Here is a 25,969-nt window from a genome sequence, read left to right as displayed (position 1 = left end):
AAAACAACAACAACAACAAAAAAACAAACCTAGATTTCACAGCAAAACCCACGTAGGACACATCAGCCAGGGGAGAGGGACTTCAGCCACCCTTCTCTCTACTATATCCTACAGAAAAGAGCATCTGTGTTCCCCCTGGGACACTGCTGGTGACAAACTGCTGGTGACAAGCTGCCAGTGCCAACCGGCTGGCAGGGAGGGTGGGAGCTGGGTGCTGCAGGCAGGGAGGGGGGGGGGGGGGGGGGGGGGTGGCACCTCCCCGCACCCCTTGCTGTAAAGGGTCTGCACGCAGCGTGGCTGGGTGCTGTAAGCCAGCTTCCCTCTCCAGGACACACCTAGGTCCCTGGAATTCAAAGTCATTGCTTCGTGAATGCAATCATTTCAGGACCTGGTGGGCCAGTGGTTGCAGAGCACACAGCCTGGCTGCTGTCCCACCAGCCCTCCGTAGCCCCCCGTGAGGCAGCACCGCAGTCCTCCTTGCGTTCCTCGTGCCTCCTGCTGTCTTCGTCACACCCACGGGAAAGGCTGGCTAATCCTGCTGCCTCAAGGATTTTTTTTCCTCACTTCCTCATCATTTTTTCTAGTTATACTTATTTTGGGAGAGGAGGAGAGAAGCATGAAGCAGACGGATTCTCCTGCTCCCGTCCTCTTCATCCATGAAACTTACGTAAATCCTCCTGGACACCCACAAGCATCTTCAGGCATAAGCCCCCCAGTCATATTTTTGAGACCCCTGCTCCTTATGTAGCGTCAGAATGGCACAGTTTATCCAAAAGCAAGTGTACATTTTCTAAACCTCCGTGGCTTAGTGGCATGGTTTAACCCCAGCTGGCAACCAAGTACCAGGCATCAGCTCATTCACTCGCCCTGCCCTGGTGGGATGGGGAGGAGAATCGGAGAAAAAAGGGTAAAATCTGTGGATTGAGATAAGAACAGTTTAATAATCAAAATAATGTAAAATGTAATACTAATGATTATGATGATATCAACAACAATAATAATAATGGAAAGGGAGATAACAAAAAGAGAAAGAGAAATAAAGCTCAAGGGAAAAAACAACCCAAGTGATGCACCGTGCAGCTGCTCCCCGCCGCTGGCCGATGCCCAGCCAGTCCCCGAGCAGTGACCGGCCCGTCCCAGCCAGCTCCCCCCGTTTCCATCCTGAGCATGATGCTCTGTGCAACGGGACATGCCTCTGGCCAGGCCGGGGCAGCTGTCCTGGCTCTGCTCCCTCCCAGTGTCCCGTGCCCCTCCAGCCCTCTGGCTGGCAAAGCCTGAGAAACCACAAAATCCTGACTTAGTATAAACATCACCGAGTAACAACTAAAGCATCGGCGTGTTATCGACTTTGTTCTCATCCTAAATCCAGAACACAGCACTGCACTGGCTACTAAGAATGTATTAAGGACATTCTTAAGTATGTATCTTAAAAGCCTAAGGACAACGTGTGTTGGAGATGGGACCGGTGGCCAGGGGCCGACTGCAGGCACAGCACCCCACAGCCGTGGTGGAGCTGGTACCAGCATCAGGCTGGCGTGCTCTGCAGAGAATCCAGAGCTGGCCCTCCCCTGTGCCCCAGCGAGAGCAAAAGTTAAGCCACAGGAAGAAATGTATGCCTTAGCCCTTACTGTTGAAATTTAGGAAGAACTAAAATTGCACTTACCCTGAAGTGCCCTTTGCTCGGTTACCTCCGCACACCTGTCCCTCCGTGCAGACCACTGTGGTTTGCGTGATGGTTGCCACAAAAAACCCAGCACAGCTGGGAATGGGTGTGCGACCAGGTGTGCAAATGGCAATTGGAGCCCCCCCAGGCGACTTCCCGGCTGCTTCCCTGCCCCTCTCCGTCTCACCCGCTGCCTCTCGTTTCTCTTACAGCATGCTGCCAAGGGACAAGGCACTCTACCTCACCTAAAGCTCACCATCTCTTTCTGAGGAGGCTCAGATGAAGGACACTTGAGAGGGTCAGACAGACTACCTGGGGAGGCACCGAGCAAGTCGTACGGACGGGACAGCTACCACTGCACCTCGTCGCTGGCTTCGTTTCCAGGCTCTAAGAGCAGTTTTCTTTGATTACTCTTGAACTCTAAAAACTACTTTCCGTGGAAGCCCAAAACCTCATAAATCGTGAAGAACAAAAAAAAAAAAAATCCTAAAAAAAAAAAACCACAAAAAAATTAAAATACATAAACACAAAACCAACAAAAAAAAGTAAACTAAGGACACCGGTTTTCTGCTTGCCATCAGCTTAGCTACAGACTATTTTCCTAGTGAACTGCTTTTAGACACAGCATAGGCCAGGTCTGGTGTCCTCCAGCATTAGGCCAGCTCAGTAGGAGGATGCACTCTTTTGACTTGCTAACAGCACTAAACTTTGTGCAAGAAAATGTGAAGTTTGTGTGAATATTGTACATGCAAAGGCCTTGGATGTCTGGCGAAAAAAAATTAAAAAAATAAATAAAAACTATTCCTAGGTAGGTGGGGGGAGAGAGCAGAAGGCAAAATACAAGAGGAGAAATGTGAAAAAAGATCATGAAAATATAATTTGTTGGATAGTTGTAAGTAGTTTACTAAGTGTTTTAGAGCTGTGCTAAAGACATCTTTAAGATTTTTTTGTGAAAAAAATTAGTAGTTTACTTTATAGTAAAAGCATTTTATATTAATTGTAGCACATTTTTTTAGTTATACATAGAAGGGAGATGTGTATAAAAAAAAAAACAAAAAAAGCCTGCCAAACTTGTTTCTATTATTTGTACAGCAAGAAATGGACAATTTATATCCATGTTGTATGGCATTATTATATTTTTTCTGCCATATGTCCATCTATTTAAAAATTGCTGACAATGATTTTTGTCTATTTATGAAAAATTAGAGAGCATAATTACAGTTTCTCATAAGGTGCATTTTTGGGGTTTTTTTATTTTTTATTTTGTTTGATGGTGCTGCTTTCGCAGCACCTGGCACATTCAGTTCACAATGCTTATCTTACCTTTCTTTATAATAAAACATATGAAAAGTAGAACTGAACCAGTCTCTCCTTATTCTGGGGGCCGACCCTGGAAATGCCCTGGCCAGCGAGGTCCCTGCCTTTTCCTGGTTCTCCTCGGCACTGCCAGCCCTCGCTCCTCTCCCCATCACTTTCTCACTTGCATTCTCGTTCTCCCCCTTTGCTCTGTGCTGCTGCTACTTCATTAGATACACCTGTGACCACCCCAGCAGTGAAAGCAGGCACAGCGACAGACACACAAGCATTTGTTTTTCATTTTCTCAGAAAACACCAACGTTACACTCAGCAGAGGGTGCTTCCCTTGCTCAGGCAATGGCTTGTTGCTTACAAAGCCATCCCATGCCCCAGCCGTATCAGCCCCCCTCCCCTGTGCCCCCCCTTCAGCAGCCAGAACGTGTCCTCACAGACAGGGGTCACCAAGCCACTGGCACATGCCCACAAGAGCCCCTTTTCCAACCTCTCCCAGGAGGCATGGATGAGAAGCACACAAAAAAGATGGGAAATTCAAATGGCATAAGGATGGAAACGGCATCTCCATCCTTTGACAGCAAGGATGGAAAAATGAAATGGCATAAAAAAATAAGACAATATGAAATTTTGCACCCTGGGCCACCTGCCTGAAGGAAACCTGTTAATTAAGGTACCATTTTAAGCCCATGTGTAGATGCAGCTTGGCCGTAGGAGTCTCACCACATTGTGTCACTGGCAGACAAGTTACTGGCATTTAGCTGAGGCCCAGTTTCTTCCAGTGAGCATTTAACAGAAGCATAGGGAGCAGGGCATGGCTGTGTCTCCCAGGCAGGACGGGGCACCGGGTCTCACTGGGGTCCAAATGCAGCAGCAAAGATCCTATTTTTCCTCACTGCTACCCATCTGTGATGAAGCATCCTTAACATTTATGTTCTCCAACAACTTGAAATAACTTTTTTAAGCTTTCAGACCATTTTAATAAACCAGGGAAGAGCTCACCCTTCAGAGTTAAGGGTTTTTCTGGTGAGGTAAATGACCATTTTCATCACCTAATGGTTTTACATATGTTTCAAAAACTCGCTGCCCTGCCCTGTGCCTGTTGCAGTAAGTCCCAAATAGAACACCAAGCCTAAGCTCCTGCTGGCCCACAGGCCACTGGACAGGGCAAGGAACGTGATGGGAATTGTCCTGCTGTGTTCGTGACACCTGCCGTAGCATCATCACACACACCCTGCTGGCACATCAAACAAGACCCACCCCAAAATCCCACCCAGCAGCTGCCGGCTTTGGATGGGGCAATAAGGGAGACCTGAGCTGGAGCAGCGGTTTGGGGCATGATAGGTTTGGACCAAGCAGTCCCCAGAAGACCACCCTGGATGCCAGGAGAGGTGGAGATAATGGCACCATGGCAAGAGGTGGCAAGTCCCTGGAGCTGCAGGACACCACAGAGGCTTGCAGAAATCCAGGCGGGTCACAAGCTCCTCCTGCAATCAGCCTGGCATAAAATCTATGTTCTCCTCTGCTTCCCAGGCCATCACAGTGTTACTGCGGAGCGACTGAGTGGCAGTCCCCTCTGCTAAGAACATTTGCTTTCTCGGTATAAGAGAGCTGTGAAATCAAGATGTAACTCCGTGAATCAACTCTCATCAGAGCAGTTACACTTTTAACCCCAAGCTTCCTGCTTTCTGCAAGTATAAACAGAAAAAGTGCCTGGTCCTTGTCCCCTTGACCATGGTGACCCTATATTTTATTCTGGTATAAGCACAGCAAAATCTCGCCAACACAGCACAACGGCTGTGGAGATGGGCAAGTGAGGAGAGCTGATGGGTAAAGCTATAAAGGTGGGACTCTTCCCTGCTGGTGGCCAGCTTAGGGCCATGAAGCTCCCCTTTTATCTCTGTAATCTTGAGCCATTTGAAAATAAAACACAGAGCATAATAAAACTTCCTAAGGAGCTGTGCAAGCACTAAGAACGCAGCCCAGCTTGGCTGGCTGGTGGTGAGCAGATAATTATTTTGCAATAGCAGAGCCAGGAGATTTCTTCCAAATATGCAATTATTAAAATTGGGGGGGGGGGGGTGTGGAAATAGGACATTAAGATGAAAACCTACCTTGTGTTATCACAGGAAAGAGAGGACTTACTCCAGGGAGAGTTTCTGAAACGTTAATTTTTTTCATGAGTGGCAAGTAGGTGGTTTTGAGACTCTGAAATCACAGAGAAGAGGCTTCCAGCCCTGGGAAGGGGTCTGGAAGAGGTCATCACTGGAAGCGTTGCATTACGCCAGGTCCCTGTGCTTTGTCTTTTCTGCAGGAAGGTGCCCATCCATGATGCCCAGCAGCCCCGTGGACCTGCTCCCCAGCAGGCAGCCCCCAGCTGCATCAGTGGTTTTGAAGCCATGTGAAAGCCTCCAGTGAAGTCTCCTCTCCTCTCAGGACCGCAGCACAGGGAGCCATTGAAAGGTGACCTTGCCAATTCAGGATTATCTGTGCAAAACAACAACCGCAGTTTTAACAACTTCGTAGTCATCCTACCTACATTCCTGCAGGGCTGCCCTGCTGCCTCTGCTTACCTGCAGGCAGGTGATGGCCAAAGGCTGGTGGCAGCCATGGGGGACACAGCGACCCGTCTCCACTGCAGTGATGCAGGAGTCATCTCAGGGACGCAGGGCAGTTGGCTATTACAGAGCTCGGGGCATTAATAAGAAATTGTGAGATGTTCCAGACCACTTTAATCCCTACTAATCTCTAAATTTGCATGATGGCAGCAGTGCTTAAATGGTATTCGAGCTGTTGGCTAATTGTCGTGGACCTGGAATTGCTCCAAGGAAGCAACTGGGAGCCGAGTCTCCCATCCACGATCACAGCTGGCTCACAAAATGCATCCAGTCTCCACTAATGGGTTCAGCCCCATGGGCAGGCGAGGGTGAGCACCCAGGGACATTGGGACAGGAGCAATGGCATGGCCAGGCGAGCCTCTCCTTGGCCTGAACCTTTGGTCTATACAGAAAATGTGGTAGATGAGTCTCAAGAAGGCACACAATTGCCCCTCACACCTTGGGGAAGGCTCAGCTCTTCCTAAACCCTGACCACGTACCTCATCTCCCTTTAAAAAACCTTTAAATTCCAGGCAGATAACCTAAATCTCTCTCCCTACAAAGCAAATCCTTTGCTTTTGAACACAGGCAAGAATTTATTGCTTTCCCTGTAATGTTTTCCATATTTGAAGAAAAACAGTAACCCCCTCCTACCTCCTCTCCACCTGCCCAAGCAGTTGCAATTGCAGAGGTCCTGTTCCTGGGCAGGACCAGCTACGGTGCTTCCACTTTTAATCAAAGAGCACCAGCTAGATCCTCGGCGGGCTCCAGAACAGCTCTGGGGCAGAGGCACGCACGGCAGGGGAGGCAGGACCCAGGCAGGTGTTCCCAGGTGTTGGCTAATGATGGAGAGGGAAGTTAAGAGACACAGGCAGGGAGAATCCTGGCTAATTGACTTTGGTTTATGAAGACCTAATTAGCAGCACTGTAGGATGTAGTGGGGAGTTTAACAAATCTCATCAGAGGATCTCAGTGGAGTTAACCCTTCAAGCGCAGGGACTCAGCCTTCTGGGCTAGTAGCCCCAGGCGGAGTGGGATGGGATGGGATGCGATGCGATGGGGTGCCTCCGGGCAGCAATGCCTGGCTCACGCAGAAATGAGGGTACCCACCAGCATCCCACCATCACCCCGGGACATGGTCACCTGGACATCCAGGGTGTGCAGAAAGGGCCTGGGCTTGCCCCCCCCAAGCTGCCCCCACAGCATAGGGCCATGGCCACAAATGCCCCAGCAGCACCGGGAGGACAGTTTACCTTTGTTATGTCTGTGTTATTATTATTAAGATGATGGAATGGAAGGGAAAAAAATTCTGACGGGCAATATTGAGAACTTTACACAAGAAGGATCAAAGGAAAGGACTTCATTTGACAAATTCTAGGTACCTGACAACTGCGGCATGTGCCTGGGCAGGTCTTGTTCTACCCCAGTGAAGTCCTGGTCCCCCACTGAGGACAGCTCTGCACCTTAGCAAGTGTCCCCATCCCCAAAGCTCCCATGGGGATGTGGTGCCCATGCTGAGAGCATCAGTCCTCCCTGTGCTCCTGCTGGAAGCAGAGTGGCCAGTCAGAGCAAGTTCATGGTGAAGGGAATGTACTAGAGCAGTGGGAGCCTGCTCGTGGCACAGCCCCCACGTGCAGCACCGGGACCCCCATGCTCAGACTCTGCAGTGCCATGCAACCAGGCAAAGAGGGTGTATGTTGGACCCAGCACTGGCTGCACAGCACCTCCAGCTCATCACCCCAATGTACCTGTGCTCCACAGCGGTGGTGGTCACCATCGAGTACTTGCAGCTGCGCCACACCCCAGCCCCTCGGCGCGGGCATGGGGTCGGTGGCTAGCTGGGCTGTAAGCCTCAGCAGCAGGACCTGTTGCGCTTCACCTGCCCTCTGCCCACCGCAGTCACCAGGCGATGGAAAGCTTTTACCCGTCAAGCAAACATGACATGATGCATCTTTGCCACCTTTCCAACAACACAAGGGCATGAAAGAGACTGTGTCTTGCAGTGATGAACCCCAGTTGGTTTGCTTCCATTTCATATGCTCCACCCTGCAGGGGGAGGTTTGTGAGGCTCGCTCCAAAAGACTCAGCATCACCTTAGCAGCTAATCACACAGTGCAGAGTGCTGGCAAAGTGCTTGCTCCACTACACAAGGAGTGCAAAATTACCGGTTTGAACAATGGTTTTTGAAGAAGAAAGATGAGAGGAATAACAATTCTTCTGGATGAAATACTGTGCTGGCCAGAAGGGTAATTTAGAGTCAGATTTGAGATCAGATGTTTTATCACTGTATCTTCAACTCTTCTCGACTTTCAGCTGCAATTTGATAAATCAGCATAATACCTGGCACAGTAATTGCTGTAGATTTTATTCCTAGTGGGCTTACTTTATTACACTGCAAGTACATTAGAGAGCTTTCTGTTGCTCTGCTGTTATTATTTGTGGGGACAGAAGGTCAAATAATGCAGAACTTACTAGGTGGGGTTTTGTGCAGGTGATACTAGTGAGCTCGTTTGCAGGTATTTGTGCAGCTGAATGACTTATTGCTCAGCAGTGCTCAGCCTCTCTGACCCAGCACCCTCCATGGCTCCTGCCAACATGCCACTTTGCTTTTCTGCGTGTGTTTATGCCCCCATCATGGCTCCAAGGCACCAAAAGGCTGGGAACCCACCAGGGAGTCCGCCCAGGATTTTGTTTAACTTCTCTAGGTAGTACATTACCTATTTACCATATCTGCCTGAGTGGGATGATGAGATTTCCTAGAGCAAAAAAAGATGCTGTGGGGCTGTGTGCTCTCCTGCCTCCTCCCAGACAGGATCCCGTGGGAGTCAAGCAGATGCTGCTCCCTATCCCATACCCCCTTGGCACAGAGAGCCTTGGGTCTCAAAGTCCCCAGCCCCTCTCCTAGCCAAGGTCCTCAGGGTCTTCATGCCTCTGCCAGAGCAGACCCCGCATTTCACACCTGCCCTCACCATATCACAACTCAGATCACCATTCCCACAGCTCCTGGACCAGTGCTCCCCCCAGCCCACTCCACTGTCCAGCCACCAGCACCACACCTCTGCCACCATGGCTCTGCAGCGCTTGTAGCCACAATGGATGGGGATGCTTAGACCAGCTTTAGGATGGGGATAGATGAGAAGGTAATGCAAGGAAAGGCCAAGCCCGGGCCATTTGCATCACGGCCTGATGGCGTGGGGGGGGTGAGAGCACCTGTGTTGCTCTCTGACCCATCCAGCACCGACTGCAAACTCACAGAGAAGGATCACATGGGACAAATACACGCCCTAGTGACATCCCGAACATCTCCCCTGTCACCTGGCTTGTCCCCATCCCTCATCTCCCAGGAGCCTTACCCAGAGATGGGAGCAAGGACCAGGAGATGCTGCAGGGCTGTCCCTCCCCATGGGCTTACTCTTAAGGTCAGCCAGGCTGGGCACCTGACAGCGCTCAGCCATGCACATAGAACGCAATCCCTCGGCCTGTAATCACATTAACATTTTATTATGAATGAAGCCTCTTGCACTGCAAATCTGTGGGAAAGAGTAACACTTTTACTGTTGTTCAATATGTAATTAATGTACATTTCATTGCCTTCCAGATGAATTTTTGGTCACGGGAGATAGTTATGACTATAAAATGACAGTTACTTTTGATGGGATAAAGACTATAGGTCAGTGTCTTCTGCAAAGCCAAGAGAGGCCATGAGTGCATGCCTCGTGCTGCCTGCCTCCCCCAGGGCTGGTGCTCACAAAGCGAAGGCAGATGGAGGGTGCAGCTGCCCCGGTCTAGCAGGCAAGGCAGCAGCACCCCACAAATAGAAATCCTGAGGTCTGAAGCAGTTGACAGGATTAGTCCAAAGGAAATGAGCAGAATAAACCCACCTGTTAGAGGCACTGCCAGTCTGGTGACAATTTAGCAGTAGGAAAATAGCCAGACTACATAGATGCACCTACCCTAGAGGGTCTTCTGGAGTTCCGTGTGTCCTCATCCTCTTCTGACACGCATCCACCCCGTGGCTGAGCATCCCTGCCCCATGGTGTGCCACAGGGACACCGTTCAGCCCTGCAGCTGCTCCACAGCTGGGGCTGTTCCGCTCCCCAGCCCCTCCTGTGGTTCCTGAAAAAGAGGGAAACAAAAAATTATTTTAACAAATATGTATTAACAATAAACAGCAGAAAATCCACAAGGCTTATCATTCTGCCCTGTTGGCCAGGGACACGGTCACCCTGTTGGCAATTCCCCACTAGATTCCCTCCTGATCACCTGTGGGCTGGTTGTGTCTCACTGTACTCACGCCTGGGGGATACGGCTCCCTCCATCCCTGAGCCAGACAGGTACTTCAGTTCCATGGGGAACACCGGGACCGCTGGCTGCACCCTGCATCTGGTGGGAGCAAGGGTGAGCGAGGAGGGCTGGCTGGAGGGAGCCACGGGTGCCAGACCCACCTCTGCTCAGCCAGCATCACGGAACGTGGCGGTGCGCTCCACGCAGCGCCGGCAGAAGGAATCTGGTGGCTGGATATCGAAAGTCAGACTGCCTCTCTCCATTCTGTTGGGGCACACATGTAACATGCAATCATTTCTGTTTCCTGATTAGGCACTTGTAACTCCCACAATAAAGAGGAGGGCTGGAAGAAGTCCCAGGGATTTGGGATTTCTCCAGGAGACAGAATGGCTTGGGGGAAGTTCGCAGAGAAACAGGATAAAGGCATTTCAGAACATATTGAACCTTTTTTTCTTTTTCTGGAACACACAGACATTTGCTAGATACCATCTCCGGAAGCACTACACTGCAAGTAGATTTATTGGCTTGGAGCTTAGTTTATACTAATTTTTTTTCTCTAGCAATTAACACAAAATATTTCTGTAGTTATGTGGGGAGTTTTTTATAATTAGAGCCTTATTTGACTGCTTCAATTGTCGCTGGTCTTTTGGCAGAGGGCTTGAGCAGTACTACCCTTCGGAGGGCTTGCGCTGTCTCCCACTCACCTAGATGACTGGGGGGATGCAAAGACAGAAACGGCCACAGGCACTGCTGCCGTGTCCCTGCCAGCACTCTGGAAACAGCACATGGAGAGGCCTCTCAGCTTCTAAAGTTATCAAAGGAAAAAGGTGGGACAGGACGGACTAAAGGGCCTTTTCCACCTCCAAAACACATCTCCTGGGAGTTTCTCCTATCAGTCACGAGTGAGGGCTGTGAAGGACCACGGCTTTGCTGCCCTCTCCAGGGAGGACCAGCCTGTAAGGTGCGGCTGAATTCGTAAGGCCCACAGCAAGTCCCACTAATTGCCCCGATGATGGACAAAATGAGCTTCAGCACACCAGCAGTCCCAGTCCCCACTGTCACCCAGGTGGGCAGGTCCCAGCTTCCCCACTGGAGCTTCAGCAGCGCTCACAGGGGAGCTGGCCCCTTCCATGGCACCGAGGTCTTGGCTCAAATCAGGTAGAAAAAAAATACATCTTCAAAAACCCTCCAAATTTTGGGGGGTGTTTCTGCCAAAATACTGTGGTCACTCAGGGCTTTTCTCAGTAGTCAGTAATTCCACTGGAAACATTCACAGACCAAAGACTACGTCAGGTTTGGGGCTCCAAATATCAAGAGAAGAAGTAGCTACATATCTTACTTTGAATAATTGAAAAGCAGTCTAAAGTCATGCTGCAAAACAAATGCACAGTTCCCATTTTACAGATTAGAAAATTTTGATTTCTTAAACCCCCTCAGCAATTCAAGACTCTCAATCAACAGTTTCATGTTTATAGGTGGTGGTGTTTTTTTTCCTTTGACCCCTTCATAACACTGAATGCATTAAAGCAAGAAATCCCCAAGAATTTATTTATTTTCTTTTCTCTGTACTGAAATGTCTCAACACTTCACTTTTTTCCTTTTCAAGTTGTATTTTTACACGGTTGCAGACATTATTTAAAGCTATAGAGTTAAAAAGACTCAAAAACCTGGAAAGAATGTCTCCTCTTCCCTATAAACATTTGCCATCCATCCCTTTGTGTTCTTATTTTTGGCACAGAGGGAGGGAAAGAGAGAAATAAGAGAGAGAGAAGGGAGGGTCTGGATACATGAATAATTTCTTCTTTCTCAAAACCCAGAATGAAAAGAAAACGTGAATACAGAATGAGACATAAACTTTAATTTTTTTTCTTTCATCTAGAAGTTTCCCATGAAAAGATAATAACGCACCTCCACTCCATCCTCCTCTTCAGCTCCTCCGACACGCAAATCCTTTCCCCAGCAGGAAGGCAGGGGACTGCAGAGCCCCCCAGGAGAGCAGCCGAAAACCCTTTGGGGTGCCTCTTGCCTTGGATTTGCACAGACATCAGCACCGAGATGTGGGCTCTGCAGGGTGCTCCAGGTAGGGCAGGCACACCAGGAATCAGCCCAGCTCTTTAAGAGTGGAGTGAGCACAAAATGGGTCATTTCTTCCACACTTGGATATTCTTCTGGAGGAAACTGTTGTTTCATTAGAGCGAACTGTGTAACGCTGACCTTCACAGGTGGAAGTAGCCATGTTCTGTTCGACATCAGAGCAGAAAGATGACTTTCTGTAGGACATAACATGGCAGAGACTCAACCCACCTGTAAGCTCAGCTCCTAGACCCCTCCTCGGGCTCAGTTAACAGCAGCCGGCCGCTGGTGTTCCTGCGCGGTTTAGCACAGATAAAAGCAGGTGAGGGTCTTGGCTGGTATGAAGTGTAACTGCAGCACTGGTTTTGGCACAGCCTGCAATGTGTGCGCAGGCAGGAGCCATCATCAGATGCTGTTCAGACTCCACGAGCCTGTCCATGCTTGGGTCAGCTCACACTTACTCCATAATTAGTCCCACTGATTGCTTGGGCTGCTCCCCAAAACCCCAAATTTCATGCCTAAGGATATAATGACCCAGCCTAAGCTCTACAAGCCTCATTCAAAACACACTGCAAGGAACAGATGATCCTCCAGTGCTTTCGGTGCAATTTAGATGAAGTCAGCTTTAAGCTCTAGCACGCTAACCTTTGAGCACCCTGGTTTTTAAACCACCAGCTTTGCACCAAGCCAAACCACCACACAAGTGCCAAGAGCCCCCAGCACCAGTGGGCGCAGACCACAAAATTCACATTTATTCACATGCTGAGGCAGTAGGTCAACCCAGTGCCTGCCCCTGCAGGGCTGGGGTTCACGGTGGTCCTGGGTCCCTGCACCGAGCACTGCGCAGCCCCAGCTGGTAGTACTGAGAAAGGTGGGGCGCACATAGCTGAGCTCCTGAAACCCCCCTTTGCATTTCTGCACAACTTTTTAATGAAATCAGTTCATTTGGGGAACAGAAAGTTTGCCTTTGCAACCCGGCAGCTGGGCTGGCAGCTCCACTCGATTCTGCATCCTCAGGACCTACCATGAAGGGGGTCAGTGTGGCAACAGTACCTCCAGGTAACATTAGGTACCATCAGAGTTAAAAAGGGCTGAGAGGTGTTCACGGACAGCAGCCCTGTAAGTGGAGACTGAGGTGGATGGAGCCATTCCCACGTCCACACTCCGTGCTGCAGGTGCAGGTGGAGTGCATGGGGGATGGACCGCAGGATACGCTCAGGCCCATGTGCTCTCCCAAAATAACATCACCCAGCACTGTTTCTGGAGACGCAGACCTGTCCGACCCTGCACAGCATGGGCTATCAGTTGCAGAAAAGTACAGCAGTACTCCGAGCTCCGCTGAAAAGCCCTGCTTGGCTTTATCAGGACCTAAGTATTTGCCCTAGGATAACCTCCCAGTATATCAAGAACAAAATCCCATTAAACGCTGCCTGTCTGGGAACTGGCTTGACCTTCCCAGGTGCCTCCATCTCAGAGGTGCAAGGGAACTTCTGGCTGTGACAACCCAACCTGAGCAAAGTTTTTTCCCAAAGCCAATGGTATGGTACGTGTCTGAGGTGCTGGTGCTCAGCTGGCCATTCCTGGACAGTCACAGAAGCCTTCTGCTGGTGCAGATCTTCACCTGCTTCCTAATTATAATGTTTTAGGCATGAAATCTGCTCTGGGGTTTCAAGCAGCAGTGAGCATAACCTACTGCCAACATCACTTTGAAGGCACACAGGGCTCAGCGGGGCAGGGCTGGCACCCCACCTCGCAGGCAGCTTTGGGGCACACAGCCCACACCATCACCATATGTTCCATCTCCACAGCTCTTCATTGCTCATGGTCGGGGAGAGGTAGATTTTCAGAGCCCCATCACTGCATGTGTAGAGACCTCAGTGCACCCACCATCACAACAACACAATTTGTTCTTGTATTTTTCAAGTGTCCTCCTCCTCAAAGGAAAGTTTCTCTGTGGTCCTCTTGACCCTCTCCACCCTGCGTGTAAGGAGCACTCACAGGTGCCTCACAAACTCCTCAGGGTTTTCATAGAGACAAGGACAAAAAACGAGCTAAATGCATCTCCCAGGCTTCGACTATACGTGACTGTCTGCAACCATGTTTTGCACAGAAATGGTTCAGCAGTGCTGCTCGTGCTTTTCTCTCCCAGCGCCCAAAACCACAGGTTATGGTGGCCCAGGCAGCCACCAGGCAGTTACACTCACTTCTGTGCTGGATTTACACCTGGGTGAAAACAAAACTTGGTCCTCTCCTGCAGCAGTCCCAGTCCTGTGGTGGTCCCTGTCCTGCAGTGGCCTTTAGCCTGTGGTGGTCCCACGTTCCTGTCCTGCTGCTGGGGCTGCAGGGAAGCATCGCCACGCGGTGCAGGACAAGGCACACCATGCACCCAGGGCCATGCTCAGCACGCAGCCCACCTGGTGCTGGGGGGCTTAAGCTTGCCCACCTCTCCTGCTTTCCATTCCCTCCTTGCAAGCCTGGTGTTTTATACATCCAACCCCAAAGCCACACTGGCATGAGGCTGTCGGGTGCTGCAGCAGAGGACTGACTCAGCCAGCCCCCCTGAAGCTGCTGGGCATGGACACAGTCACCTGGGGGCTCATTTTTGAGACATGTCGAGGTATAGCAAGATGGGCAGGCCCCAATTTATTCCTTATTCCTTGCTCAGGGAGCAGATTGCACTTGGCCGTCGGGCTCCCCAACCCGCCGGACAGAGGGTGCGATGCGGGACCAGGATCCCACACACCCACACCCAAGCCAGGGGGACCTTGGCTGCCTCAGGGAGGCATCCCTGATTTTTCCTGGGATTTTCCCACCAGCACCAAAGCATCAGATTGAACCTGCCTGGAGGTGTCTCCCCTGCCTGCTGTGTTGGTGCCAGCAGCCTCTGTGTTCTCATCCAGCAGCGCTGCTCTGCTGCTGCTCTTGCTCACTTTAGCACCCTTAGTCCAGAATCCCCAAGGCAGAGCAGGACCTGGGTGCTACATGGAGCATCCCTCCTCCCAGCCTTGCCACCCCGGCACGGGGGATCCAGCTCCTCTCCCCCAGCAAACACAGAGCCGGGGTGGTGACAGCCTAACAACAGCAGCAGGGGAGGAGAAAAGCCATTCAGAAACTTTTAAAAAAGCTCTTTTGCTAAAATAGCTACTGGTGAGCACCCAGCGGGAGCTCCCAGGGGCAGAGAAGCCCCATGCCACAAGCCTTGGGCTGCCAGGTCCGGCTGCTGGGGCTGCGGGAGAAGGGGCGAGGGACGTGAAAACCCTAAAGGCTGAAAGTTGGGGCTCAGCCAGGCGCTGCCGTTTGGGGGTTCCCACCCCAGCCCCCAGCCCCAGTTATGCAAGCGGCAGGACAGAGGTTTCCGGTGGTATTTGCAGGGGCTGGTGGAGCCCCCAAAGCGCAGAGGTCCACCTCCCCCCGCAGACCTTTCCACTTGCCGTTTGAAGGCTTTTGCTTCTCAGTTTATTATCTTGCGGTTTGAAACAATACAGGAAGGATGTAGGTGTTTGCAAGAAGAAAAAGAGGAGGGGGAGGGGAGGAGGGCTCACCAGCCACTGCCGGGCTTCTCAGAGGGTGTCACTTGCTGGAAACTGCTCTCCCACACACATTATTAAAGGTGATGAAATTAACTTGGGGGAGAACAGAGCAGAAAAGGGTCAAGTTCCCACCAGAGCTGGACCAGGAGAGGCAAAGATGCTCTATGAGTACCCTCAGCCATGGGTGATAAGCATCCTCCACAGCAGCCCAGGCTGATTCCTCTTATAAATGAAGAGGAAGTGCTGATGGGGATGAACTGGAAATGCAGCAGAGAGAGGATGAAACTGAAGACTTAAACTGGCTGGGAGCAGGATGAGGTGTAGACAGCCCCCAGCCAACAACCCAAGGACTGTCGGTGGCCCAGCAGCATGCAGAGAGCTTGGGCAAGGTGCTGCCCCGAGCCCGGGTGCCGTGGGTCAGCCCCCAACACTCGATGGCCAAAGGGATGGAGCTTGCTAGGGCAGCCGACACAGGTCCCAGGGAATTACATCTGCCACACACTGTCTGCTCAGGAGGAACAGGCAGAGGGGAGCACTGCATCTCACCTGGTAATGGGAACGTTGCAGGAACAGCAGTGAACGGGTCTCAGTCGGGAATGCTCTGGTCGAACCCCATATTTCCACTATGTGGTAGTGTTCTGACATTTCTCCTAAAGCAGAATAAATTCAAATATTTGTGTAAAATTCTCCACATTGTATATAGCAATCCCCCTTAACAAGAAACCCCACTAGACCAGCATTACTTTGAAAACTTCACTTTGGAAAAATATTGAATTGCTTTTTGGAAAGGTATCCTCATCTTGCAAAGTATTTTATTGCATCAGTATTACATTACTGAAGTTGGTCTTACAGCAAGGTAGCAACAAATGATCAGACTGGTTTAGGTTTTTTTCTTTCCCAAGAAAAACCCCTCCAGGCTGCACAGACTACTGCAGCTGACACCCAAAGTGCCAGGCACCCCAGCAGGTGACCACCCACCTCCCGAAGCCTGGGACCCGATGCAGTTTCGCCCGCAGGGTTTTGTCTCAGATCCACAGCAGGACCACAGCACCGCAGCGGGGCTGTGGGGGCACGACGGTGCCTCAGTCCAACCACACAGCCCCCAAAACCACACGGCAGCTGGGCTCTGCCTCAGGGTCCCAGGGTGCTGATGCCCAGGCGCCCAGTGTGACCCCATCCCTGCAGGAGGGACCCCGGCGCTGGGAAGGGAGCTAGCAGCAGTTCAGGGTGGGATTTGAAAGGTATATTGCTGCTTCCGTGACAGGAAAGCTGTTCTCTTGAGCAGCGTTATCTCATCTATTTTGCAAATACAAATGTGATAGAAATCTGCAAAATAAGGAATATGCATTAACTTCTGAAAAGTTTTGACTACATATCATTATCTGTAATTTCACTGCTTTGATTTGCATATTCATAAAAGAAACACAGCACGGATGTGTCAAAGGCTTTCAGATGAACACGAACAAAACCAGCAGACTTGCAAGCTCAGTTCTGAAGTAATTGCCAAGACGCCTTCACTTTCCCTGATGTTAGTATAATATTTTGTCCCTGAGCTTGCAAAGCACTTCTTAGGTCCTGCTCGGGTCAGATCAGCTCCCAGGGCATGAGCAAGCACCTTGGCTGGGTGATGGGCCTTTACGGGCAGGAAAAGCAAGCGGGTCGGATAATACACACAGTCCACAAGCACTAGCAAGGCAGCTTGGTGCGTTTGCAGCCTGGCTGCTGCTATTTGGGTTATCCCAGCTCCGGCAGCACTGAGCATTCACCAGCAAGCGGGGTGACATGATAGGAGATGCTGGGAGGTTGGGCTGCACCCCAACAACGAGCTTTAGGTGCTCAGCTTCTACGTGCCCTGTCCCACCTCTATCAGTGGGCACTTTCATAGGTCTTGTGCAGCCCTTATTTTTCAGCTGTGCATCACAAACAGGCAAGGCTGAGGCTGCCATCCCTACAGGCAGCCAGGGAGGTGGCAGCATCTTCAGCACAGCTGATAGCAAGGTGATAAAAAGTGCGAGTACCTTGGCTTTTAACTTGTTTCCATGCTTTTAAGCTGCTGAGTAGGTGAAGCAACCGCTGTTACACCGAGCCGCTCTTTGTGCTGTTACTCTCAGTATCACAGTGATGTTATTCCAGTACTTTTGGGACACTTGTGATTCATATCTGAGCCTCTCCATCTTTGTAACACACCCGTACCAAGCGCTTTCCTTCCTTTTCCCTTTACAGAGGAAGAGCAAATCAGAGAGAGGGTCCCATGCTTTTGCCCACCCTCTGGGGAGAAGTAGCACCCCACCACGTTTGGGTGTCCCTGGGCTCTGTGGGTGCCAGGATCCCCCCCAACCTCTTGCACCCAGCTCTGGCAGCACCCTCCAGTGCAAAGCTTATCAAGATGCTTGGAGAAATGCCGGTTGCTGTTGGAGGAAAGCAAGTGTGGCAGCAGGAAAAGGGGAAAATGTTATTTTTCAATTTCCGTCTGACATTTTTCAGGCAGGGAGCAGCAGGGTTTTTTAACAACAGAGAGCAAAGCAGAGCTGACAGGCTCAAATATAGTCCAGTCTTCACTGCTGCTTTGGGTGGAGTGTGAATTTTTGGTTACAAAAATAAGAGGGTTTGGTTTTGAAAGCTTAACCCTTCACCCCCACAACTACCAGAAAGTTAACCATTTTGGAAAAACTTCACAGAAGCCATTGGGGTTTGGCTGAAGGCACGCTCTTGCTGAAAAGGCGCCTGCACTGTTTGCTGGCTGCTGGACATGCCATGCCGGATCCTCCCCACATCGTTCCCATGCTCATGGCCGTGCCTCCTGCTCCTCTCAGATGTGAGCCAAGGGGAAATCTGAGTTTCTTGGGGGATTTTGAGACCACCACTGAACACAGCCAAGCTCAGGCTTTTCTGTGCATGGCCAGCGTCGATCCCAGCCAGCGCCTGACCCCAGGGCCAGGCATCCACGCACCAGCACCACCATGGCACCTCTGCAGCCACGCTCTGCCGGAGCAGCCTTCTGCTCTGGGTACATCAACAATTGTGCTTAATTGTTACAAGTGGGGGTTTTTTTTTCTGTCACCTAACAGCTTTTTATTATAGGACATAAATAAATTTGCCTCTTTAGAGAGCAAATGTAAACTCAATAAGCAAAGACACATTATCAGGTGAATACACCATGGGCTTGCTGTATTACTGGAGCTGGGCTGGGAGCAGGTGTGGGAGGGAGCTGGTGCATGGGGCAAGTTTACAGTGGAACAGCTGGTTCTCCTCAGAAACATCCCCAAAATATCCCACAGGCACCTGAGACTGGAGGTAAGTGAACATGAGGGGGAAGGGGAGAATGGTCAGCTCAGGCTACCAGAATGAGGCACAGCCAGCCCTGCTTTTCTTACCCCACAGAGCAAGAGGAACAGTTTGGACTGGAAGGATTTCATAATCCTTTCTCTCCTGAAGGAGAACCTGCAGGAGTCCATGCCGTTTCAGACCCCAGCCCAGGGGAGGGTTTGGATGATGGTTATGGGGTGCCCAGCTGCATGGAGGACAGGAGTTACATTTTGTAAGACAACTTCTAAGATTTTGAACTGGAGCAAGAGAGAAACAGAAAATCCCTAAAAGGGTAGATTCCAGACAGACATATTTGTGGTGGACCAGTTTTACTACGAGGTTGACTTCTTAACTATTAGCAACAGAGAATTTACAAAACCTCTTTTTTTTAAGGCCACTCAAGATGAGAAAGGGAGATATTTATTTCTGCAATTGCTGATTAGTGATATGCTGATATTGCCACTTATTCCTTTCTGAAGGGAAACAGCAGGAGATCTCCCCGTCTTCCATCTCTGCACCTGCCAGCTCATCCCCTCCAGCCCTGGGCCATGCCACAGGGGACACAGGGCAGCACCACCAGCCAAAAGCTCCCTGTAACCTGTCACCCTGTCCCCTCCTGACACAGAGAGGGGATGTGCTCAAATGGCTGAGGCACCGTTTGCCGTTTTCTTTTCCAGCCTTTACAGTCTTTTGCCTCCTTTGTTGCCAGATGGGGACAGAGACAAGGGAAATGCCCACCTCATTGCTGCCTTGTGAAGACACTGGAAAAGAACATTTACAACCACCCTCCTTGGAGGAGACCCCTGGCTGGGCTTCCTCAAGCACCCAGCCACAGTGGTGTTCGCAGCCACGGCCATGCAGCTCTCCACTGGGAACCCTGGGTGATGAGCAGTCTCCAGGGAAACATCCAGATCTGCAAGTCTCCCTTCCCACAGGCAAAGCCAGGTCACACCAGCACTCCTCTCCATCTGTTATCCCTTTTCCAGCCATCCTGTTGGACCTCTGTCCTACTCAATGGGACAGGCTGCTGAGATCATCTTTCCCCACACCCCTGGTTTTGTCCCCCTTTTCCCATGTTCATTCCTCCCTGATCCACCTTGACATTTTCACCTCCTTTGGCCTTTCCCCTAAACATCCTGGACAAATCCCAGGGTCTCTTATTCAGTCCCAAACTCCCACCCCAACACACTCCACAAGAAGCGCCCTTCACCCCCTCCTTACTTGGCACAGGCCCCTGGTGAGCAGCTCGTCACTGAGACCCCACCGTGGTAGGGACAGTGGCCTACTTGCCACCCCTAGTAGCCCAAGAGGACAAGGCTGGCCAGGTGCCACATCCAGCATTACCCCCCTGAGTCTAGTCACTGCATCTATTTTAGCCATTAGCCTGTTTTCCTTGCAAATAATCACACCTCATTTGGGGCCAAAATTTCAAAGAAAGTAACTCAAATCAAATCTTTTGTTAAATTGAATCACTTCTTTCAAATTAAAGGATGGTGTTTTCATTTAACTTTTCAGCAGCAGAGAAAAAAGCACATTCAAAATCTTTTTGAAACCAAAGAAGTTCATATTAAAAAAAAAAAAAAAAGCAAACTGACCAGAATTATCTCATTCTTTTTGGAGTTACTTTTGTCATTTCACATTAAAAGCTCCACAGTGCTAACAGTCACAAACATTTTATAACCACCAAATTCCTATCCTGGAGCACTATGCCCGGATCTACTTTGATGTGACATTGTGGTGTCATGACAGTGGTGGAGCTGCTCCATGGGTGGGACCTGCCCTTAACCCAGGGCACCAGGGGCTGGAAAGTGGCATCACCTGAACACCAGCCCCCTCCCCATGGACACACCTTCAAGGACTGTCAAGTCATAGGTAAGGACTTTATGTGTATCTCCATCCACCCCTGCAAGCCATGGGCTTGGACAGCCAGTGCTCCTCACTCCTGCCTGAAACCGGTATGAATGTGTGTACTTATCAACTATTTCTGCTGGTCTTTGTGTTCTCTGAAGCTGCTCAAGCCAGACACACCTCCACTATTCCTGGCCAGGGCTGCAGTTTCTGCAGCAGAAGGAACTGGTCCAGCTGGCAGTCGGAACAATCAAAATTGTCATTTTAAAAATAATATTCTATTTATTCGCTTCTCTGTGTAACTCAGATGGGAGTTAAATTGATTTTTTTTTTTTCATACTGCCTTCATTTAATGTACACAGCTAAATCACTTTCTCTGCATCACTGGAAGAAACCTATGAAAATCAGTTAAATAAACACATCTGTGCTCAGAGCCCTGGAAATGCAGAGTGGTTGTCTCACTGGGGAAACCAGAGCGGTTCACAGAGTCCAGAAAAAGACCTCCCATCTACATGGAGGCTGAAGAATATCACGCCTAGAGGAAGCCATGTAGATCAGGGCCTCAAGTTGAGGCATGAACTGGGTGCAAGCCAAAGACATTATAGCAACTTGCAGAGTCTGGTCTTCTGCTTCAGATGGTGCTTGGTGCCCAGAGCCCAAGGCGCAGGAAGCACAGTGCCAACACGGCCACCCACCTGGCATCAGCACAGCTGAACAGATTACAGAGCATCCTACACGGCCTTCCCCGCCCTGTCTTTCAAGCCACCAGAGACTGTGTCACAACTGCCATTGCCCTTGCCATCAGCATCACCCCATGGTCCTTCTGCTGAGCTCTTCTGGGGGTGGACAGGGAGCTGGTGACAGATCCAACCACCAGCTGGGTGGCCGGGAGTGCCAACGCAGTTCCATTTGTCTCTGCAGAAACAAGGGGATAGGAAACAGGTGCCACTGGGCAGGGGTATGGACTTGGAAGAGGCTGGGATTTCCCTAAAATGACCCTTTTGGTAAAAGATTTCCCCCAAAGGATCCAAACTGCATGGAAAGCTCTGCTGGGAGCAAGACTGAAAGCCCAGGCCACACCTGGGCTGCGGGAAGGCTGCAGCAGCCACACCGTGTACCTTCAGCATCTCACTGACACGGTCTGAGAGCTCCCCAAAGACATGTCCTTTCCTTCCCTGGTACCATCGATTCTTGCAGGAACAGGGCTCCTGGCTTTGTATCCAGGCTCTGCTGGTGTGACACACCACCATCCAGGATCCTAGTCCACCACAAGCCAGAGGCAGAAAGTGTCTTAGATAAATTTAGTAGATCCTGGGGAAAACAGTCCTGGAGTAGCCAGGCAGGATGGGAGCCGGTGGGTGCCTGCACTGCTCCTGGCTCACCAGCCGGCCCCACACAGGCACCAGAGGAGAGGCTGGTGCTGGCACCTTTACCTCACCCTACCTGCACTTCAGCCCTTGCCTCCACACCCATGTGTCACCACCAAGTGACCCAGTCTGACTGTACTTCTGCTAGCAGTGCTGCCCTTGACATCCCCAGGCGGCCAGCAGGAGCAGGTCTCCAAAAGGGAACCTGGAGCATCAGGGTATGAACAGGTAACATCAAAGCTTCAAGCCCCCACATCACTGTGAGAGAGCAGCAAAAGCAGGAGCAAGATGAGCAGAGCAGACCCTGAGACAGCAGCCAGATCCAGAGTCCATCTCACAGGGAGACATCATGGTGGTGAAGCAGGTTAAGGTCAGTCCTGGGAGTCCACCCTCAGGTCAGCTTTAGGACTAGGCTCATCAAGCAGCATTCCCACCCCAAAAAAAAAGAACTTACAACTGGAGACCAGCTGCTGAGCTTAAATACAGCTCCTGGGCCCAGGGATGTGGGTGGAGGCTCCAGGTGAGGCTGGCCAGGGTCATTAAGGCTTATTAGTGCCCTCAGAGCTCTGACAACCATCTTGTGGGACAGCTCCCATTGCCCTGGGGAACTGAAAGTTTCAGCCAAAGGTTTATGGACTTCTCTGCCTCAAGAAACATGATGACACTCTCCCAGGTCTCCCAACCTCATGCTCACTGTGCAAAGCAGATGTAGCTGGGGCAGTAGCTCTGCATCCCAGGAGCAGGCATCTCCTGTGGGTGGTGGGGAGGAAGGAAGGAGAAGGGTGATCTGGGTGGCTGTGGTGACAACATAGCCTGAAAGAAGGCACAGCAGCTCCGGCTCCAGGGATGGGGCTGCCCAGGGACCGTGCAACCCCTGGGGGAGCTGGGAGCGCAGGAGTGGGAACCTCCCTGAGGCAGAAACCTCCCCTGGATTTGCGCACCAGGATCTCCAGGAGTCACGCACACAATGGCAGATGTTTGGAAGGGAGTTTGGAAGAACAAAACTTTGGGGCCTGTTTTCTGTGCTGACTATAAATGTGTGCTGGATGAAGAACACGCTCCCAGAGGTATGTACTTAATGGATCTCAAGGAGCCACCATCTCTTTGCTGATGGTTTATAAAGAAGCTCAACTATTCAACCATTGGAAAAACATGAACAGAGACTTAATAAAAGCATATTTCCAATATACAAAAAATTAATGAATTTGTATGGTATCCTGCCTACAAGATGCATTAATTTAGATAGACAGCACTCAAGGCTTTAAGAACTGGTACTACAGAAGGTGGACAGCATGAAAGCAAAGGGAATAAACAGAGAGATTTCTAAGTGCCCATGACATTTGTTCAAATACTTTATTTCAATCAGCTTAAAAGGGAAACATAAAGCTAAGGTTGCTCCTAGGAAAGGGAATGAAATTGAAAACCAAGTAATGCACTGAGAGCAATTCAAAGGGAGCTGAGAGGCAGCCGTCTGCTGCAGAGAGGGGGTGAGCAGCCCCATCGCAGACAGCCTTTTGCTCTTCTGATGATATTTTTGTTTCCAAATACCATCTCACATTGTCTTGTCTGTGGAAGAGAAGCCACTCCAAAAAACCAATGCCTGAACAACACTGGGAGAGTTTCATCTGCACAGACTGAGTCATTTCACTTTTATTTTGCCAAATGTTTGGGGTGGGGGTCCGGATCAGACAGAGGAACCTGCCCTTCAGGAGAGCATCCAGTGTTCAAAGCTCATGTTCAATTTGGTTTAGAAACAGCAAGAACAGTTGCGGGGTGGGGGGGGGGGGGAGCAAAATATATGTTTTTTTCACACCCTGACCAAAATATCATCTCAGAAAAGGTGTAAAATTCCACTTCAGTGCTCAAAATGTCCTTTCAAATTCTCCAGCACCTTTCAGGCGAGCCAGGAACGCACCAAGGGGTCGACTGGCGTGCAAAGTCCTGCCCGGGTGCCCCCAGTCCCAGGCAATCCCAGCTGGTGCCACGCTCCAGCAAGGCTGGAGGAAAGCTGCTCCCGTGTCCGTCACCACCCCACCATGCCCCGCAGCGCAGCGGATGCTGGGCTGCCCCCGTGCCTCCACCGCATCTAAGAGCAGCACCAAGGGGGCTGTTAAGGTGGAAAAGAGGATTTGGGGCAAAGTGATACTTACGGCTTGGCTTCCAAGGAAAGTTGTGGTATTTTTTGTTTGAAGAACAGACAACCAGCAAGCTGAAGAAGGAAAGCTGTTTATGACCACCTTCACTACAGTAGACTGTGGGGGGAAAAAAACATTTTTTCAGCAGTATAATTTACTTCTACTAACAGAAGAAAAAGGCGAGGCTATTGATTTATCACTATTTTATATTTGTTTTCTTCTTTTTTACATTCATTAGTTCACAGCGTTTCTTTTATCTGTGAGCTGTCTCTGATAGCATTCAATACATTTAGCATTTCTATAAATATGTAAATATAAGATCTGTATGTGTAAACACACACGCATAAATAAAATGGTAATGATGTTTATATCTATATTTGTGTATATATAGAAGCTAAATTATCTCTAATTTATCAACGTCCTTTATATCTCCTATATGCATTACGTTCCTAAATACATATAGTCTTCAAATTTATGTGAAAATGGCACCTATGAGGAATACAGATAAAAGACTGGAAAGCGTTCCTGGTGGATAAGTAACTCCTATTTCCTTAATTTCTTTTTATGTGTTCCCCACAGCAAGCAGTGGAAGATGCATAAAAAAGTCTGTGCACAATTATTTAACCTCCTTGTTTAGCCATTTTCCGTGTGGTTTGTATCGGAGATACCTGAGCTGATACCAAGCGGGGCGAGCGATTCTCCCAGGGGTTCCTCTGCTGCTGGTGCGTTGGTCCTGATCCAGAGCCAAGCTTGGAATTAGGAGCACGGAAAATAAGGTTGCGCCAAACAACATAAAGGCTGAGGGAAAGGAAAACGTCCCAGGGAGACCGGGAGCCGAGTTTTCCTTGAACACCAGGCAAACGGGAGGCTTGTATCTCCCAGCTACGGGCAGGGAGCTGGGGGCTCCTGGGCTGCACGTCACCCCCCGCTGGCCCCGAGCCAGCTGCAGCATCCCGAGGACCTTTCCCCACGCACACGGTCACCCCCGGCTACTGCTGGACCTTCCCCGCCGGGAAAGCGAGGCAGAAGAGAAAGTTCTCCGCCCTCCTTCAGAACGCACCCCAGGACCCCGACTGTCCCCCCAGGGGTGATGCCTTCGGGATCTCGGCTGCCACCCGCACCCCTTGCCCATCTCCTGGGAGGCTTGTGCTGGGGCAAGGGGGAACACCCCCCCCCCCCCCCCCCGCAGGCTGGCCGGGACCCGGGGGGGCGGGCAGCACGCGCAAAGGGAGCTCGAGGGGCCGAAGGGAGCCCAGCGGGCACAGGACCCCCTGGGAGGGGGGTGCCCCCTCCGCCCGGCCGCGAGCGCTGCCCCCGACCCCCCGGTACACGCCTCGGGCAGCCCCGGCCCAGCGCTGCCCCCCGGGCCCGGCCCCGCCCGCCAGCCGCGGGATGCGGCGGGAGCGCGTGAGGCCGGCGCGCCGCGAGCTCCCCCTGCAGCGCCCGGGGAAAGCAGCGGCCGGCGGAGCCCTGCCCGTGCCTGCCTTCTTCTGCCTGTCCCTGCCCGTCCCTGCCCGTCCCTGCCTGTCCCTGCCTTCTTCTGCCTGTCCCTGCCCGTCCCTGCCTGTCCCTGCCCGTCCCTGCCCGTCCCTGCCCGTCCCTGTCTGTCCCTGTCTGTCCCTGCCTGTCCCTGCGCGGCCCTGCCCGGCCCTGCCCGTCCCTGTCTGTCCCTGTCTGTCCCTGCCTGTCCCTGCGCGGCCCTGCCCGGCCCTGCCCGTGCCTGCCTTCTCCTGCATGTCCCTGCCCGGCCCTGCTTGTCCCTGCCTTCTCCTGCCTGTCCCTGCCTGTCCCTGCTTGTCCCTGCCCGGCCCTGCCCGGCCCTGCCTTCTCCTGCATGTCCCTACCCGGCCCTGCCTGT

The 25,969-nt window shown here is 51.1% G+C and overlaps 1 protein-coding gene and 1 long non-coding RNA gene across 26 annotated transcripts in view; one reads left to right on the top strand and one right to left on the bottom strand.

Moving 5' to 3' along the window:
• The window catches only part of TOX2 (TOX high mobility group box family member 2), a 150,690-nt gene extending 147,666 nt beyond the window's left edge, over positions 1-3,024 (top strand). For all 8 annotated transcript variants that reach the window (XM_080403787.1, XM_080403786.1, XM_080403791.1 and 5 more), the window contains exon 9: positions 1,876-3,024. In XM_080403787.1, coding sequence (XP_080259913.1) covers positions 1,876-1,912 — 37 coding nt within the window. In that variant the 3' untranslated portion in view covers positions 1,913-3,024. The remainder of the gene's footprint in view (positions 1-1,875) is intronic.
• LOC308070224 lies at positions 2,050-25,163 on the bottom strand. 18 transcript variants are annotated; one of them, XR_013930666.1, is made up of 4 exons: positions 10,557-25,163; positions 10,014-10,116; positions 5,545-9,684; positions 2,050-5,458 (listed from the first exon to the last, which is right to left on the bottom strand). It is a non-coding gene; the product is annotated as an uncharacterized lncRNA (long non-coding RNA). The 18 variants fall into 18 exon arrangements; XR_013930667.1 differs by having other exon boundaries at positions 5,545-10,116; positions 10,557-10,657; positions 11,761-25,163; XR_013930669.1 differs by having other exon boundaries at positions 11,761-25,163.
• Positions 25,164-25,969: the final 806 nt, after the last annotated feature.

The sequence above is a fragment of the Falco punctatus genome, assembly GCF_963210335.1.
Source record: "Falco punctatus genome assembly, chromosome: 10".
NCBI classification, from domain to species: domain Eukaryota; kingdom Metazoa; phylum Chordata; class Aves; order Falconiformes; family Falconidae; genus Falco; species Falco punctatus.
The sequence above is the reverse complement of the archived record's forward strand: the minus strand, read 5'-3'. Positions and strand labels throughout refer to the sequence as shown.